This window comes from Panthera leo, chromosome A2 (genome assembly GCF_018350215.1).
Source record: "Panthera leo isolate Ple1 chromosome A2, P.leo_Ple1_pat1.1, whole genome shotgun sequence".
Lineage (NCBI taxonomy): Eukaryota > Metazoa > Chordata > Mammalia > Carnivora > Felidae > Panthera > Panthera leo.
The window spans coordinates 92,935,566-92,952,479 of NC_056680.1; the positions used below are offsets into that span (position 1 = coordinate 92,935,566).

A 16,914-nucleotide genomic window follows, 5' to 3' on the forward strand; every position below is an offset into this window, starting at 1 on the left:
CAGTTTTTTATGTATCTTTCTGGTCATCTGAGCATAAAACCTACCCTCCAACCAGCTAATTTGATGAGCTTAGGGATCTGTCCTTAATTGGCAAGATAAAATATTTTCAATATAGGAATTTATTAGACTGACAACCTTATATTATCTAAAACCTCATTATACAAAACTCAGTTATATGAAATAATTTTTATAAAATAATACTTGAAAGCCATGCAAACCATTTATTCTTTAATATTGGAGATTCTTAACCTGGGGTTCATGGACCCCTCCCCCCAAAATCATACACAAAATGATGACACTGTGTACATAAAACTCCTTGTTAAATTGTCTATAGCTTCATCAGAATTTCAAAGTGATCCATAACTCAAAGAATGTCAGCCCCCACTCCACCATTTAATGTTTATTCTTGGATCAAGTCAAATCATCGGACAGTTGCCCATTTGTTCAGTATTATTTTTGCTACTTTTAAAATTATTTATATTTAATTGAGTTTGGGTGTGCTGACATCAGCTTGCATTGAAGGGAATCTGTCATTGCCAGGATACTTGAAAACACGGTGCTGTATCCCATGGTAGCCATTATGAAAACCTGTGATCTTTATTGGTGTTTAGTCCTAGCAAAGGCTGGGCTTCTCCTAAACATGTTGTTTGGTTTTTCTTATCAACATAGTGAGGGCACCTGCGTGGCTCAGTCAGTTAAGCATCCCACTTTTGATGTCAGCTCAGATCCTGATCTCAGTTCCTGAGTCAAGCTCCATGTAGGACTCTGTGCTAACAGTGTGGAGCCTGCTTGGGATTCTCTCCTCCTCTCTCTCCCTCTCAAAATGAATAAACGTTAAAAAAAAAACTTTTTAAGTGTGAATCTTGAAAATGCTCATGAGTCCTTCACCTTTAGAAGTAGAAAACTCAGACCAAACTTACAGCTACCTTTTTATCAAAGGTATAGGCTTTTATAACATGCATTTAAAAGTATTCATCCAAAATACAACTACATATTATTAGTTTCCTGTCTTTATTTCCCATCATCGAAATTTCCTCATCCACTTCATGTTATCCTATTGTTTGTTATATATTTTTAAAGCTTCACATCCTCTTTGGAATAAGATGTGAGATGTATGTAGGAAATACATTTAAAAAGAAAAACTGAGCTAGTACCTAAAAACCAAAATTCTACCAAACTTCACTTTACTAAAATGAAGTTTCTTACTACCTTTCTGTTTTTTTTTTTTTTTAATTAAGCCAATAAAAGTGAGAACATAAAAATTTTAGTCCTTAATGTATAGAAAAACACTTTAATATATAGGATGGCTTGGAGATGAAATGCACATTTCAGAAGCCACTCAGTACATGACATCAAAATCAAATATTACTTTTTAGGACAATACTGGCATTTATTTTGGCACAATTTAAAGTCAATATTACGTATAAGATACCTTAAAAAATTAGTTACAGCATTACTCCCTCAACTATTATATTTAATAATATATTGCATTTGCATTTTAAATGTTTTCTTTAAAGATGCTTTACAGAGATGCCTTCCAAATAAAAAAAAATATTGACAAATTACCTGAAAAGATGGAAATGCTAATTCAATAGCCATAAAGCATTTACACATCACATCAACAAAAATACAACTTTCATAAATATTAAAGAACTAGAAATAACAATTTTGATAAATACTATAAGAAATATTTGACTTCAGAAATACTGACAGAATTAAACCTTCAGGTTGATGTCACTTTGCTTGAAGTATTTTCCATGTTCTCTATCTTCTATGTAAAACTCATGTTTTGTAAAATCCAGTCCTATAATATTAGAGAGGAGAAATTGTTAATACTCACTATAAAATGACTTTTAAGATTTCATCCTTTTAAATAACCCTATTGAAAAACTTAATTTAAAAAGCCTAATTATATGTCCTATCTTTAAAATTTCTTCAATAAATGCAATATGAATAACTATGATGTTAAACAGATTTCTCATGAACTATTTGTGGGAAAAAATAAGGTAATAATTTTAATGATCTACCAAATGTATTATATCTCAAGATCATTTAGATCATGTGTCTGTACATCAGAGCTCCTGCGGTTTCTAAATAATATAAAATCAGTAAAAATGAAAATCAAAGTCAATCATTAGGAAAAAATAAGGCAAATTTGCTAGCTTATTGGCAAAAATGATTAAATGTTGAATTTTTAAGAAGGCTGAACTGCTGGGGGCACCTGGATGGCTCAGTCGGTTAAGTGTCCAACTTCGGCTCAGGTCATGATATGAGAGCCCCATGTGGGGCTCTGTGCTGACAGCATGGAGCCTGCTTAGGATTCTCTCTCTCCCTCTGTCTCTTTCTCTCTCTCTCTCTCAAAATAAAAACTCAAAAAAATAAAGAAAACTAAACTTCTATTCTCTTAAGTATACATTTAAATTACCTCCTGTTCTGCGGAAAATTATACTTGGGAGGCATCACCTGTCTTCTGCCCATTCCATGAGATCGTGAGAGCAAGCAGTCTATATACATGTCCCAAAAATCCTGAGCTATGCTTAAGAAGACATTATAATGTCTAGGCTGCTGGGATTTTTGCAAAAACAACATGAAATTCCAGAAAGCGTCCACATTGTGCTGTATCTTGAGTTCCTTGAGATCTATCAATGTCAAAGAGCAAGAATTCCAGCATTGGAAATCAATATCTTCTGTGATGCCTGGGCTGATACTGGCAAGCACCCCCTTTTGAAATTCAAAGTCAGCATTAATCAGATTGATCAGCATCATGCAGCCCAGTGGTAGGTAGAACCGTCCTCTTGTGGCAAAACCCATATTCTATAGAGAAAAAAAAATGAGGGAATATATTTTTAAGTTAAAAAGACAATTACTCAATTATTCAATTATTCAATGATCTATTTAAACCTAAAATTTTACAAAGACATATGTGTTTTTGATCAAGCCAAATTTGTCTACTATGTATTTGTTGATTTTCCTCTAAGTTGCTGACTCTCAAACCTTGTTTTGAAAAGATACAGTTACAATCTGTTTACCAATGTTCTGATAAAGTCTTCAGCAGCCACTGAAATGCAATACTTGTTTTTGAAGACGTGATGGATTCATTTCATCACAGACTTTTAGAGCTGAAAGAAATCTTTGTTTTAAATTTTTTTAACGTTTATTTATTTTAGAAAGAGAGACACAGCACAAGCAGGGGAGAGGCAGAGAGAGAGGGAGACACAGAATCTTAAGTAGGCTCCAGGCTCAGAGCTGTCAGCACAGAGCCCGATGTGGGGCTCGAACTCACGAGCCGTGAGATCATGACCTGAGTTGAAGCTGGATGCTTAACTGAGTAAGCCACCCAGACACCCCTGAAAGAAATCTTTAAAAACATATGCTCCAACCTTTACAAATTAGAAAAATTCTCAACTGATATGATTATGCACATTCTCAGGTCTCCTGTGTCCGTATCTAAGACTCCTACCACAACACATTCCAACTAAGTGAATCAGAACAGGCTATTCCATGTGTAACCATGAGAAAAAGGTGTTTTTTCCCCTAAATTTTAAATGTAACCAATCTATTAACCCAAGTGGTGTTGGATGTTCGAGCACCATTTAAAGTTTCAAAGTTACTGACACTTCTTCCATTTCTATTCATTGAAAAATATTTGTTACGCACTGATGTCTGGTGGGTCCCTGGCTACTCTCAGGTTGTTCAGGATCTGTTTGCAGAAGATTAAACAGACATACCTTTAGGAGCAGGAAGACAATAAAGGTGATATGAGCTAATATGACATAGTGTAGGGCCAATGACATTCAGCAAAATCTTGCCATTTTCTAATGGTCTTTGCCCAAGTTTCCCTGCCAAATCATCACTCAGTAAACTGGCTACATGAGTGGACATCAAGGACTAAATTGGCTTTGAACTGCTACAGAGCTGGCATTGGAAAAGTCCCTGACACAACCTTGACAGCCATGGCCGAGGAGTGGAGAGGGGGGACAAATCCAGAAGACTCACCACCTCCTTACCCATATACCACCGTCTGACATCTCCTCCAAAATAATTTAGGGTAAAGAGACAAAAGAAAAAAACAAAACAAAAAACTTTGCTTATTCAGGTCTTTTCACATCGTCAAAATCTTTGCAGATTCCCAAACTGAGCTGGCAGTGTCAAATGTATGATAGAAGTTCTAAAAGGAAATGACTGGCTGGGGCCTGAGAATTTTCTTCACGAGAATTTCAGGTTACACTCCCGACCAGTGCCCTCCTCCAGGTAGGGTCATCTGGACTCGCTCGGAAGAGGGAGCCCGAGCGGAAATGGAGTACCTCTTGTCTGCGCCGAGGCGCGCGTCCAGCGCGGTGTTCTGTGCGCGCCGAGCTCACTCGAAGGTTGCAGGCGGCTCCTGCCAGGTAGGGACAAGAGGACTCAGAAGGCTCCAGACGACCCCCGGCCCTCCCGGCTCCCACCCCCTGCCCAACCAGGTCCCACCCCAGTGGCAGGCGAAAGGCGGGAAGCTGCCCTCCACGCGATCCTCTACGCGCGCCGCGAGCACCTCAAACTCGCCCAGCTGAAGTGTGTCCGCAGTTCGATGCTCCGGGGCTGGAAGGCTCTGGCTCGCCGATGGCGGCGCTGCGGGCTCTGTTGCGGCCTCGCGAGTGGCGCCCTAGTCAGCGCGCAGCCCGAAACCACGCTCCTTTTCTAGGGAAAGAGTGAGGGGGCAGAGAGTGGGTGGTCACGCTGCCGAGACCCAGCTCTCATCTTGCCCACCTTCCCACACTGGGCACCCACTGGACCCGCCACTCCCTGCCCTCTGTTGGTGCTCCTGTCATACCCTCCTCCCAATTTTGAAATTACAGTTGCTCAGGTCTTCCTCGCCCTCCCCCGTCCCTTCTACCTTTCTGCCTTTGAGAAAATCCATCACAGCAGTCAGTCCACTATATATTCCAGCTGTCTCCTCCCTGCACCCACCCAGCCTTCATACCCTATTCTCCTATCCAGAGAAAAACTTTCATAAGGCTATGGACCCTATTGAAATGAACCTCCTTGATGAGTTCTAACCTCTAGCGAAGCACCATTTAAATTATTAATAGTAACACATACACATTGCAACGTATCTTCCCCTCTACCTAAATACACAGTGTTTAATTTTGAGAAGATAGTTTTCTTTAGTCTTTGGCAGAATGAAGACTTTGGGCAAGTCCCTTAAATATCTGTATATTGTGCATCAATCTCAGCCTTGACACATCGTTTGGACTATATGTTTAAGTCTGACTTCTATCCCCAAATCCCAAAAGCAATCATCACATGGAGCTGTAAGGGAAACCAACCCAAAGCTAGTTGTCTTAACCCAACTTACCCTTAAGCAGGTCACCCTTTCCTCACTGGTTCTTGAGCTGGGATGGTTAAGATTATGGGCCAAACTCAACAGCCAATTTCCCAGCAGTTGTCTTCCCTAAAGCTCACTTCTCCCAACTCTACCATTATACAAAAAGCTGCACTCTGCCTTCCTCATTATATGAGTGCAGCCATCATTATTAGTCTTGCCCTGGCAATACCCTTCCATGTCCCTTCCATCTCTAGGACTAGCTCCTGTACAAAACAGAACTGCAAAGTGAGTCATTTACTCTGATTAGGTAGAACACACACAAATCCATCTCATACCAGATTTTCTTCAGCTCTAGGTTTCCAGGCATTTCAGTCCACTATTAACCATGGCCTCTTAAAGTTAGCAGAGACATTAAAAGTTACCTAATCCAACATTCAGCATTCTATCTGAAGTTTAAACCCTGCACTCTCCCAAAGAATTCTTCACCCACCAAAGCTGTTGTCCAATTTGACTGGGCCTTGGGCATTCCACTCCTATATACTAAGGATATAAACCATCAATTCACAGAAGAGTAATACCCCAAATCCAGCATATATGAGAAAAGATGCTCACATTCAAGGAGATAATGCATTGTTTTCTCTCATTAAAGTTTAACAAAAATTGAAGCATTTGATATTATACAATGTTAGCAAATGTTTGAGCAAATGAATATTTTCATATACTTTTGAGAAGAGTGTCAGCTAGTAAGTATAAGCACCATAGAAGAAAAGTGGCATAATTTCTTTAACCTGAAAATGATCCAGAAATTCTGCTCTTGGTTCTACCCTCAAGTCAATGAAAAAACATATCTACAATGTGACTGATTTCTCTCCAGGGTCCACTGCTACATTATAAATAGAAACTGCCTAAATGATGATAAATGTACTTTTTAAATTGTTGAGTAATCAAGAAAGTGAAATCTCCAAGGAAAGAAGAAGGGAATAGAAGAGAAAGAAGAATCAAAGGGTAAGGAAAAGAAAGCAGAGGAGAAAAAAAAAGGAGGATCAGAAAAGTGAGACATAGTAAATTTGGAATTTGTCAATAAATATGTATGGTGAAAGGTAAGATATAGATATTGAATTACACTTTGTAAAGTTGTTAAATATGTATGTAAAATTTCTTTGGTAGTTTCTAAATGACAGAAATAAAGAACAAAGCTTTTGAACAGGTGGAAAGTAAAAACTGAATATGAAAAAAGATTGATTTGTGAGCAGTATAGGCAGTCTTCCTCTGTGCTTTGCTGTAGGCTACATTTTTGTCCTTTGAGTCATCTAGGGTTGACTGACTTTTCTCCCAACTCTAACATGACCCACTGTTACAGTGAGCAGGCCACTGCAGGCCCTTCCTCCTGGAGAATCCAGAGAAGTTCCAGAAGCAGAAGACAGCTCTGCTAGTCTACAAAGGAGTAGTATCACCTCAGCCATGAAGCCTATTGTTGAACCTCTACCTCCTAGGTGTGGTGCTGACTCTGCTCTCCATCTTTATTAGACTGAGGGAGTCCCTGGGGGCTTACTGGAGAACCTATTTCCTGGGAGCTCCTGGACCACCAGAGGTCAACTAGCTAGCACACAGCCCCAAGCGCCTTCCAGAGGTGTGGGGTGTGGATAAGACCTCCCTCCACCAGCTATAACCTTGTAACACTGACCTAAGCATATCCATCCAGGTGTCAAATGGCTGGAAAGGCAAGATGAGAGTATCAGTGTTATCAGAATTATTAATGGGTCCTTGAAGGGCCTCTCTCTCTGGATGCTCCTTGTCCGGGATAAAGAGCCTGTTTAATACATAGGTGTGAGTGTGTTGCCTATAACTGTGGGATGGAGTGATGTCACTCTTCTCCCTGGGTTCTGCTGTAAGATTTGCTGCCCTTGGCAACATGGCTCTGACATCTCTTAGACGGCGGTTTGTGCTTCACATTCAGCTTTTGGGAGATGGTGTCATTTTCATCATCGTTTCCTCAACATCTGCCAAGAGTTCCTTTGGACTTGGGTAACTTATGGTCATCTTATTTGGTGTTCAGCCTCTCTTCCATGAGAGCTTGTCTATGTGCAGATAACAGTTGAAGCAGTGGGTGGGTTGGCTATAGGGAGGGGGATGAGGGAGTAGTCAGTGTCCAAGTCTCATTGTTTCACATGTTAAAGTCCTTTCTTCAACATAGTGTGTATGTTCATACATTGGTCTGAAGGGGACAGTGGGATGGTTAAGCCAGCTCAGGACATAGCATTATGGCCACCATGTAGCTTAAATGAATTTTTCTAATGAAATAAAGTTGAATATATATTTTTTAAAAAGAAAGAAAAACAGGTTAACAAATAGGAACTCAAGAAAGCAAGAATAGAGGTGAAAGAAAGCATAGAAAAAATGACAAGTAGAAAGTACATTTAAAATGGAAGAACTAAACCAATAATCACAATAAATATATATGGTCTGAATTTGTCGATTAAAAGAGGGAAGATGTGGGGTGCCTGGGTGGTTCAGTCAGTTGAGCGTCTGACTTCGACTCAGGTCATGATCTCGCAGTTTGTGAGTTCAATCCCCGCGTCGGGCTCTGTGCTGACAGCTCAGAGCCTGGAGCCTGATTCTGTCTCTTCAGATTCTGTTTCTCCCTCTCTCTCTGCGCCTCCCTCGCTCATGCTCTGTCTCTCTCTCTCTCTCTCTCTCTCTGTCAAAAATAAATAAAAAAACATTGAAAAAAAAAAAAGAGGGACTCACAGGTAATTAAATAGGGTGCTATTGCCTCAGAAATAGATAAATCGACAATGGAATAGGTTAAAGAGCCTGGAGACAGACCCACACATTTATGGAGACTGTGTATGTGATAAAATCAATATAGTAGATCTGTAGGAAAACAGTGGTTTCTTCAATAAATAAGGCTAGGACAATTGGTTATCCATTTGGAGAAAATAAAAGTGGATTTCTACCTCATACTATCACAAAAATCAATCACAGGTAAATTAAGAATTTAAATGTGAAAACAAAGCATTACAACTTTAAGAAGAAATTCAGCAGACTATCTTTCTGATCTTGAGTTTGGTAAGAATTTCTTACACAAAATACAAGTAGTGCCAACCATAAAAATTACTATATTTAACTACATTTAAATTAGTGTTCTGTTAATCACAAGACATCATAAGTAAAAATAAAAAATAACTGTAATCTGGGAGACAATAATTACAGTACACAAAACCACAAACAGATTACAATTAGGATCCAAGAGTTTTCCATGGAATCAACAAGAAAAGCACAGATACCATAATAGAAAACTCAGCAAAAGGCTTAAAGAGCCATTTTATAAATAAAGCATAATGAATGAATACATAAACATATTCATAACCTTACTACAAGCAGAAAGTGTAAATTAAGACCACAATCAGATATGAACTAATACCTTTCAGGCTGCAAAAATAAAGAAGTCTAGCAATATCCAAGTATTGGTAAGCATGTAAAGTATATTAGTCAGGGTCCTCCAGAGAAACATAGAAAAAATATACATATGACTTTATATATTTAAAGAGATTTATTACAAGGAATTAGCTCATGTGATTATGGAGGCTCAGACATCTCATGATCTGCCTTCTATAAGCTGATGATCCAGGAAATCTGATGGTGTAGTTTCAGTCCAAGTCCAAAGACCTGAGAACCAGGAGAGTCAACAGGACTAAGTCCCAATCCAAGGGAAAGAAAAAAAACCAATATCCCACCTCAATAAGTCAGGCAATTCTCTCTCCCTCTGCCTTTTTGTTCTATTTAGACCCCCAAGAGATTGGATGATGCCCACCCACATGGAAGAAGGCAACCAACCTTCTTTGCTCAGTTTACCAATTCAAAAGCTCATCTCATCCAAGAACACTCTAGTAGATTCACACAGAAATTCCATGTAACCAAATATCTGGGTACCCAGTGTCCCAGTCAAATTTACTCATATAATTAACCATCACATGAAGCAACAGGCACTGTCACACAGCTAAGAAAGCATGAATTGATTTGATTAGTCTAGAACACAAGTTGGCACTATCTTGTAATTTGAACAAGCACATAACGTGCAAGATGTCTTTTCACTCCAGGAGTGAGTGAGTGTATGTGTGTGTGTATTTAATTTTTTAATATTTATTTATTTTTGAGAGACAGAGAAAGGCAAAGCACATGCAGGGAAGGTCAGAGAGAGACAGAGACACAGAATCCAAAGCAGGCTCTAGGCTCTGAGCTGTCAGCACAGAGCCCAATATGGGGCTTAAACCCACAAACTGTAAGATTATGACCTGGGCTGAAGTTGGATGCTCAACTGACTGAGCCACCTAGGCACCCCTTCAGGAATATATCTTGAAGAAATTCTTGCATGTGGGTACCAAGAGACATACACTAGAATGGAATATTCTTAGCAACACTGTTCATAAAAGCAAAAAAACTTAGAAACAGTCAAAATGACCATTAACAGGAGAAAGGATAAATTAACTATGATATGTTCTCACACTAGGATGTTACTGTGTAGTGAAAATGAATAGACTCCAGCTATACTCATTATAGATGAAAAAATAATTTTCAGAAAATACCATTTTTATAAATTTCAAAGATAAACAAAATGAAACCATATTTTCTTTACAAATACATGTATATTATAAAATAATTTTAATAGTAAGAACATGATTAACATGAAATTCAAGAGAATGGTTAAGTTTGGGTATACAAGGGAATGAGATCTAGAAAGAGTGGGGGCACCTGAATGGCTCAGTCAGTTAAGAGTCCAACTTTGGCTCAGGTCATGACCTCACAGTTTGGGAGTTTGAGCTCTGCCTCAGGCTCTCTACTGTCATCACAGAGCCCGATTCTGATCCTCTGTCTCTATCTCTCTCTCTCTCTGCCCCTCCCATGTGCACTTGCTTGCTCTCTCTCAAAAATAAATAGACATTTAAAAAAAAAAGATCTAGAAGAATGTATAAAGAGCTTCAATGAATGGTGGATTGATTAGTCATTATGACTATGGTTTCCAACATATGTATGTTTTGTATATTCCTTTCTATTATTGAATAGAGTATAATAAAAGTGTTAGGATAATGAGAGCCTAATATATTTCAAATACAGAAAGACAAAACTTGCTGACTGGTCACAATGATTTGAAATGGAAAGAGAAGAAAACTAATGTTTTTAGCATACCTCCTTATGGGGGTGACAATAACAAATATGAAAGATGGGAAGGGAGGTGATTAGTGGGGAGGATAAGTTTGATTTAGTATTTGTTGCATTAGAATTGATTTTGGATTTTCTGGAATATCTAAAATTTAGCTAGAAATATAATTAAGTTGAAAGGTCTCTATTTTGATAGAAAATTGCTGCTTTGAGAATATACGTTGATAAGATACAGTTGAGAAGATGGAGGACTATGCCCAAATTTAGGGAGTCTATGAACTGCAAATGGAATCAATGAAGGAAGGACAGAAACAGCACTCAGTCTATATAAGCTCTAGGATAGTATAATATCACAGAACCAAAGGGAGGATGCTATGGTCTGAATGTTTGTGTCCCCCCAAAATTCATATGTTGAGGTCCTAACCCATAAAGGTGATGGCACTAGGCCTTGGAGAGACTTAAGTCATGAGGATTGAACCCTCATGAATGAGATTAGTGTTTTATAAAATGGGCTCCAGAGAGATCCTTAGTGCCTTCTAACATGTGAGGACACAGTAATTACCCAGTCTTTGGTATTTTGTTATAGCAGCCCAAACAGACTAAAACAGAAGATATAATTCAAGAAGCAGGGGTGCCTGGTAGAGTACGTATATACCTATTGATCTCAGGGTCATGAGTTCAAGTCTAACACTGGTCATGGAGCCTACTTAATAATAGGAAAAAAAAAAGGAGAAGGCAGAAAGAGGAAGAGCAGGAGGAGGAGGAAGAGGAGGAGGAGGAAGAGGAAGAAGAAGAAAGGAGAAAGGAGAAGGAGAAGAAGGAAGAGGAGAGGGAGGAGGAGGAAGTGGAGGAGGAGGAGGAGGAGGAGGAGGAGGACCAGAAGACAGCAGTTAGTCAAACACTTTAGAGAAGGTTAGGAGACTGGTCTTGAAATAAGAGTTTTCATTTGGCAAAAAGAAGGCACAGTAGTGAAATTCAAAAATACACAATACATTTTAAAATAGCTATGAAAAATTCATGCAGTTTAGATTTAACAGTCAGTATCTGTAAAGCCAAGTTAACTAATCCAACTAATTTATCATTATATCCAAAGCAAAACCTTTAACTAAGCAGATATGTTTTCAAAGACACGCATTATTTTTATTAAAATCACCGTCACCAGCAGCAGTATATTCATCACCATCCTATCATGATCATCTGTTCGCAGCACAACCCTGGCCATCACTCCATCTCTGAGTTGTATGATAGAGCATCTCTCATTTTCTGTCACGTTAGGCCCTAACCTACTTCAAAGTCCCTTCTACTTAATTCAGTCTTACTTCTGCAACTAGGTGTTCATTTTCATTACATTCCTTGGCATCTATTCCTATTGTATTTGGCATCTATACTACCTATGGTGACTTTTTTCTATGAAAACGTGTCATCTTTCCTACTAGTTTATAAAAAATACTATGTTTATTTCATATTTTTCTAGTTACTGGCATATAATACAATAGGCACTCAATAAATATTTTTAGCTCATTTCTACTTCATATCCATAATATTCCCTCCATGTAGGAAGATCTGTCAAACCCAAGTCTTGCAGAACTCTAGTGTTGCCTGTGAAGACTGCCTGGTTTAGTCAGGCCAGTAGTAGCCTAGTCATTCCCCCCAACCCACCATTCTTCCTACCTTCCAATCACTTAGTTGCAGTTCTGTCACACTTGTGTTTATTCCAGTTCTCCTTTATACAGCATGCTTCTCCAGGAAATACTGCCATCATCACACCCCACAGAATTTAGAAGAGCACTCCACACACACAGCAGGGACATGTTGACTGACTAATGCTGAATACCTACAAAAAGAATAATTTTCCAATTCATTGATCTTCTGACTCATTATAATGAAAGACATTAATTTAAAACATCTACAATTGCAATTGCCTCTAGTAAACCTTAATAATGATGTATTTATCAAAATGTGATTCAATGACCTTAGGGAGAAAGAGCAGGAAATGAAGTTGAAACCAATAAGTACCCTGCAGAGAAAACAAGCACTCCTTGACTGTGACTAATTGAAGGGAAATTAGAAGGCATAATTTTTTCAGGAACACAGAGACAAAGATGAACTGAATACTGTCTCTGGAAATAAGAGAAAAAGTTCAGGAGAAAAGTTGAAAAAAATCACTAATCCTTACTCTTGCCAAAAAATTAGTAGAAAATATTGTTGACATTGTTTAAGAAGAAAAAGAAATAAAAGTGTATTTTAGGTTTACTTTATCTTTATCTTTAGCTGCAATATAGAAAGTATACAAATATTATGTATTCCAGGATCCTAATTTTACCTCTGCATTATTTTGTAGTGGTTAAGGATCACAATATGTGTCCTTCACTTTTCACAGGATATTTAGGATTAATATTGAATTGATTCATGTAACATGTAGAAATCTTACAAAGTAGTTCATTTACTCACCCTTGCATCCTTTTTGCTAAAGTTGTCAAATGTACTACATCTATGTACATTATAAACCTCATGATACAATGTTATAATTTCCAGTGCTCTTCATTCCCCCTCTGCCAAGACCTAAATTTACATGTTTTTATTTCTCTTTAGCCTGAAGAGCCTCCCTAATATTTCTTGTAGAAAGAACTGTAGTTATAAATATAGGGCTTTCCTAAGTTCCATGAGTCATCCTAGTGAATTGCAGAACTTTAAGGGTAGTGGGAGCCCTTAAATATATAGCTAGGGGGTCAAAAGCACAGGTGGTCTAGGAAGCCTGGAATTTCAGATAATTTCTGAAGTGAGGGGAGGATTGTGCCCTTAACTTGTGAAATTTGACCTAAATCTGGGTACTGAACATTACAGTTGTAGTTGTAGTACACACAAGTAGGCATATTATCATTAAATTTTAGAAAAGTAACATATTCTAAAAGATGGCAGAGAACAATGGTACATTACATACAAGGGAATTATGAACTGAATGATTGGCAACTTCTCATCATAAAAGTAATGCAGACTAGAAAACAGGTGGAACATCATCTTTAAAGTGCTGGAGGGGAGAGGGGAACAAAACCATATCAACTCAGAATTTCTACATCTTGTGAAAATGATCTTCCAAGAATAAGGGTGAAATAAAATATATTTTCAGATAAAGAAAACTGAAAGTATATGTTGACAGTGGGCTCCCTTGTATGCAATGTACTATGGTTCTCTGACATCTTTCAGAATTACATGGTTACAAGTAAATTACATAGTTAATCTCTCTGGTGTGGCCAGCCCCCATCCTGAGTCATCTCATTAGCATAAACTCAAGTAAGGTCCCAGGGGACCATAATAAATAATAAAGACATTCCTGTCATTCAAAGAAATTCCAAAGATTTAGAGGTTACCTCCTAGGAACCAGGGACAAAGGCCAGCCAATTCTTTATGATAGGTGCAGTTTTCTTTGTATTTATACTATTGGGTTTGTTGTACTTCTTGAATGTGTAAACTTATATCTTTCACCAAATTTGGAAAATATTCAGCATGTTTTCCTTAGATATTGTTTCTGCCCATTTTTCCTCTCTCTCATCTTCTTCTGAGACCCCCAATTACATGCATCTTAGACTTTTTGATATGTGTTTACTGTTTATTTTTATTTCAACATTTTTTGTGTTCTTCAGGTTAGATAATTTCTATTGACTTATTTTCAATATTGCTGGCTCTGTTTTGTCATCTACATTCCGTTGTTAAATTCATCTGGCGACTTCTTAAAAAAATTTTGTTGTTTGAGACAGAGAGAGAGAGATTGAGTGCAAGCAGGGGAGAGGGACAAAAGGAGACAAAGAATCATAAGCAGTCTCAGCACAGAGCCCAACACAACAATTAAGGGAATTTTCTTTTTTTTTTAATTTTTTTTTTTGATGTTTATTTATTTTTGAAAGAGAGACAGTGAGAGGGGAGGGGCAGAGAGAGAAGGAGTCACAGAATCCAAAGCAGGCTTCAGGCTCCAAGCCATCAGCACAGAGCCCAACGCGGGGCTCGTACTCACGGACCGTGAGATCATGACCTGAACTGAAGTCGGACACCTGACCGACTGAACCACCCAGGCGCCCCAGGGAATTTTCTTAAGTGTAATAAATATCACTAGTTTGAATTCATTGGAGTGACACCCAGTGTTAGTCAAAATTCTATATTATAAAATATTGCCAAAGAAATGTTATAACTTTTCATTACTTTTTAAGGACTTTGCTAGCAAAGTGCTAAAAACAGAGCTTCAGAAAAGATATATTTTATTAAGTATCTTAAAACTGAAATTAGCATACACACATACAAAAAGATCATCTAATATTAATGTCTATTCCAAAAGCTAAAATAACATATACAAAAATAAGTAATTGTTACTTCTCTGGATGATAGAATTTAAGGTTTTTTTTTTCTTTTATTTATAATATTTTGAGTTGTATTACTTTGTAATAAAAAAAGAGTGATTTTAAAATGGAATACATTCTAAGGACATTTTATTCATATTAAAGCATTTTAAAATTCTATTCATGATTTTCTCATAGACAGCAATTAATGCTCCATCCAAATCACTAGAAATTCTAAATTGTTATGGGCTCCATTGAAAATACTACTAAAATACCTTAAGAATCACTGTCACAGGTTGACTTCTCCAGGAAGCAGGTTCTGTGATAGCATTTGCGGGGCAGAATGTTTGTTACGGAGTGATCTTGGGATCAATACCTGTAGGATGGAGGGAAAGGAAGCAGGACTGGGCAGAAGGAAAAGCTGAGCTGTGATGAATTCCCAGTGAAGTTCTCAGTGAACTCCATGGGAAGTGCTGAAGCTGAAATGGCCCATTGGTTAGCCATGTTGTCAAATGGGTCATCCCTTTTATCCCTTCCTCTGTTAGTTATTGGAAGACCATATCTGGATGGATACAACCTTGGGCAAAATGGCTTTTGCAGCTGAGACAATTCTTGAAGGGGCCTACAGCCAAAGGCTATTTGTTAATATCACTCTCAGAAGGTGAAGCAACATGTTCTTCCTTGAAGAGATCTGGGTGCTACATCTCCACATTTATCTCAATTGTGAAATTTCCTTTCTATTGGAAGTTTCAACTAAATGCTAGGTTCAGTATGAAACAAGTAAAATTATACCCAAATTTAAGGAAAATTGGAAATCTGGGTTATCTACCACCATAATAGGGTATAGAATTCTGGGCCCTATTTATGAAAAGTAGTTGAAACAATTATTTTAGCTAAAAATGAGAGACCTATTAAGAAGCAGATGGGATTATCTGGCAAAGTGTCTAAGTATAAATATTGTATAAGAATAAAATAATCTTCTAGAGCCACACTTTGCTGCTAAATCTCTTTACAATGATAAGAGTTGAAAACAGAATGCGTTAACCAACACTCTAGGAAGTGAAGCTTCTGCACCCAGAGGGTTGCAGCTCCCTCTGTGCGCCTTCTCTATAGGTCCACAGTGCAGGCACAAGGAAAGGCTGTACACCAGGAACCAGACAGAGAATGAAGAATGCAAAAGAGTAAAGAACGTCCAGCAACAGAAAAAGATACCAGGCATAAAGAAGAACTGTTCTGCAAAGTCAAATGGCAAACTAATATAACACGAATACAATCTTTATTCGGATCAGGTCATCTGGTACTCCACATGACCCAGACTAGATACACATTCAGTGCCCAGTAGTGTAGGTCTTCTCACTGACAGAAAATGTCAAAGGGAGAGAGTGCTTTCTTAAAACCTTCTTAGTCTATCACCATTCCTCTTAATATTCCCTAAAACCATAGCTATTCCCAGAAACTCTAATTCTTCTCCACTCTGAGCTCCCAGCCTCCCAAAACTTCTCTGACAGTTTCCCTGTATGCCCTTTCTTACCACCTTTTCTCTTTCTTGCTTCTGTAGCTTTTTATTATGTAGCTGCACATAGCCTTTCTGGTTTCAGAAAGTGTGTTTGTTTAGACCTACACTTGAATTTAGGAGACCAAATGATAGCCCCAAGTGACCAAAAAAAAAAAAAAAAAAAGAAAGAAAAAAAAAAGAATCCTTTCTCTTATGTGTAGGCCAATTTTCAAGAAGAGATAGACTACAAATGTTCACAAATCTAGTAATTATGACTTCCCTATACAATTAAGTAATTAAAATGTTTATCTGTATTATACTAATAAGAATAGAGCACTGTATTTTAGAGTTTCCCTATTAGATGTGGTGGATTTTGTTAGAGGTGATTGGGATCTAGATCTAGATCTATCTGTGAATTCTGAAATAATAGATACAGAGAAGCTTCCTGGAACTATTTTACAGACTATGACTATTGGGTTCCTCTAAACTATGCTGGGTAGAGATAGAGAACGATTTGATGCTTAGTCTTTCTGAGATTAGAGGAAATAATGTTTTCAAATTCATATCTGATGTTAATTTTTTGCTAGAATCCCTGAGTAACATAGCACATTCAGCCCCCTAGATTT

General features: G+C 37.9%; 1 protein-coding gene across 1 annotated transcript in view; it reads right to left on the bottom strand.

The window, feature by feature from the left end:
• Positions 1 to 2,421: 2,421 nt before the first annotated feature.
• The window catches only part of FAM237B (family with sequence similarity 237 member B), a 28,442-nt gene continuing 13,949 nt past the window's right edge, over positions 2,422 to 16,914 (bottom strand). The window contains exons 2-5 of the mRNA XM_042917434.1: positions 12,137 to 12,299; positions 4,532 to 4,677; positions 4,305 to 4,381; positions 2,422 to 2,814 (exon numbers count right to left, since the gene is read on the bottom strand). Coding sequence (XP_042773368.1) covers positions 2,422 to 2,811 — 390 coding nt within the window. The 5' untranslated portion in view covers positions 2,812 to 2,814; positions 4,305 to 4,381; positions 4,532 to 4,677; positions 12,137 to 12,299. The remainder of the gene's footprint in view (positions 2,815 to 4,304; positions 4,382 to 4,531; positions 4,678 to 12,136; positions 12,300 to 16,914) is intronic.